At 56.0% G+C, this 1,589-nt stretch overlaps 2 protein-coding genes across 2 annotated transcripts in view; both read right to left on the reverse strand.

Annotated features, from left to right (window-relative positions):
- LOC103463285 (nardilysin) overlaps positions 1-235 on the reverse strand; it is a 9,816-nt gene extending 9,581 nt beyond the window's left edge. The window contains 1 exon segment of the mRNA XM_074186856.1: positions 98-235. Coding sequence (XP_074042957.1) covers positions 98-235 — 138 coding nt within the window.
- Positions 236-467: 232 nt separating this feature from the next.
- LOC108166244 (nardilysin-like) overlaps positions 468-1,589 on the reverse strand; it is a 5,927-nt gene continuing 4,805 nt past the window's right edge. The window contains exons 4-7 of the mRNA XM_017304439.1: positions 1,056-1,137; positions 816-969; positions 676-749; positions 468-598 (exon numbers count right to left, since the gene is read on the reverse strand). Of these exons, the coding sequence (XP_017159928.1) occupies positions 486-598; positions 676-749; positions 816-969; positions 1,056-1,137 (423 nt within the window). The 3' untranslated portion in view covers positions 468-485. The remainder of the gene's footprint in view (positions 599-675; positions 750-815; positions 970-1,055; positions 1,138-1,589) is intronic.

A 1,589-nucleotide genomic window follows, 5' to 3' on the forward strand; every position in this document is an offset into this window, starting at 1 on the left:
GACTCTGTCATTCTGGACCCATCAGACATGAAGTACAAGAAGAGAACAGAACCATCAGGCTGCTGGTCACTGATGCTGAAACGACACAAAGTCACACCAGTCCAGAACCACTGAGAGCGATCGGATCATTTCGGCACTTTATCAGTTTCAACTCGGAGCCTGGAGCAGCCAGCAGCTGCTGAAGCTCATTGATGACGCGCTGAAGCAGCGGCACACGCGGTCCCATCTGGGCCATACTGGGCCCCAGCTAGGCCATGCTGGGGCCCACCTGGGCCATGCTGGGGCCCCATCTGGGCCATGCTGGGGCCCCATCTGGGCCCTCCGCCCACCCTGGACCCCCGCCCTGGCACCAAGGCTCCCCCCAGTGGCCGGCTGGTGCAACAGGTCCGGTCGGATCGCTCGTCAACAGAACCTCGGCGTTTATCCGCCCTGAACTCAGGCAGAACCAAACAGCGGGCCGACCGCGGTGGTCGGGCCGGACCAGATCAGAACCGCAGCTCACCCCAGCAGAACTTCGTCATGGGATGTCCGGGTCGGGCCAGACTGCCAAACAGCATCTCCTTACGATGGGAATCAGACGGCCGGGCCAACTGGTACTCTGAGGACAGAACCAGAACCAGAGAGGAAGCTCAGCACACCTGTTAGAGGCCAACCTGGGTCAGAACCGGAACTCACCGCTGTCCACGGCTTCCACCTCTCGGTCCAAGGCGTCCTGGACCATCAGAGGGCAAATGAAGAACTGGGCCCACCTGAGCACAGGAGACCCATCAGGACCGGGTCGGACCGGGTCGGGTCGGTTCCGAGGCCACGCTCACCTGTCCAGGGCCTCCCTGAAGAACTTCCTCTGAATGTCGAACTGGAAGACGGTCCGCTCGCAGTCGGTGGACGCGTTGTCGCTGCCGCCATGACGCTTCAGGAACGCGTCGAAATCGTTCTCCGCCGGGAACTTCTCACTTCCCATGAAGACCACTGGACCCAGAACCAGAACTTCAGGAGAACTCAGGCTGCCGGCATGACCAGCCGCTGGTCATAATGTTCTGCCTTGTTTTACTCACTGTGCTCCAGGAAGTGGGCGAGGCCGGGGAGGTCATCGGGGTCACAGAAGCTGCCGACGCCGACGCAGAGAGCGGCGGCCGCCTGGAGGGTCAGAGAACCAACGTTTCAAACCAACATGGACGCCGTCCAGCAGCTGGAATGAAGCGTCTGGTTTCTCCTCCAGAACCTCATGGCAGCAAACCATGAACACAAATGATAAAAACCAAATGGTGCAATAAATGATGATGATGTTTCATCCTGACAGGGTAACATCGGCTCATAAATGACTTTCCAACATCTATAACCTCATAAAGATGGAAACTCGGCAAAAACGACTAAAGCTTTGATGTCTTACAGGAGTTTAGTATTAAATGCATCTAGAAAACATGAAAAAGGATCAGAAAACCCAACTGGTGAAATTAAACAGATGAATCATTTATTTCTATAATTATCGAGCCGCACTCACCGTCCCATCCTTCACCTTTACCAGGTTTACTGGTGATCCTGAGCTGGTTAGTCCTCCAGGCGTCGACCAGCCAGTTTAGGTTATAAAC

Source organism: Poecilia reticulata, linkage group LG4 (genome assembly GCF_000633615.1).
Source record: "Poecilia reticulata strain Guanapo linkage group LG4, Guppy_female_1.0+MT, whole genome shotgun sequence".
NCBI classification, from domain to species: domain Eukaryota; kingdom Metazoa; phylum Chordata; class Actinopteri; order Cyprinodontiformes; family Poeciliidae; genus Poecilia; species Poecilia reticulata.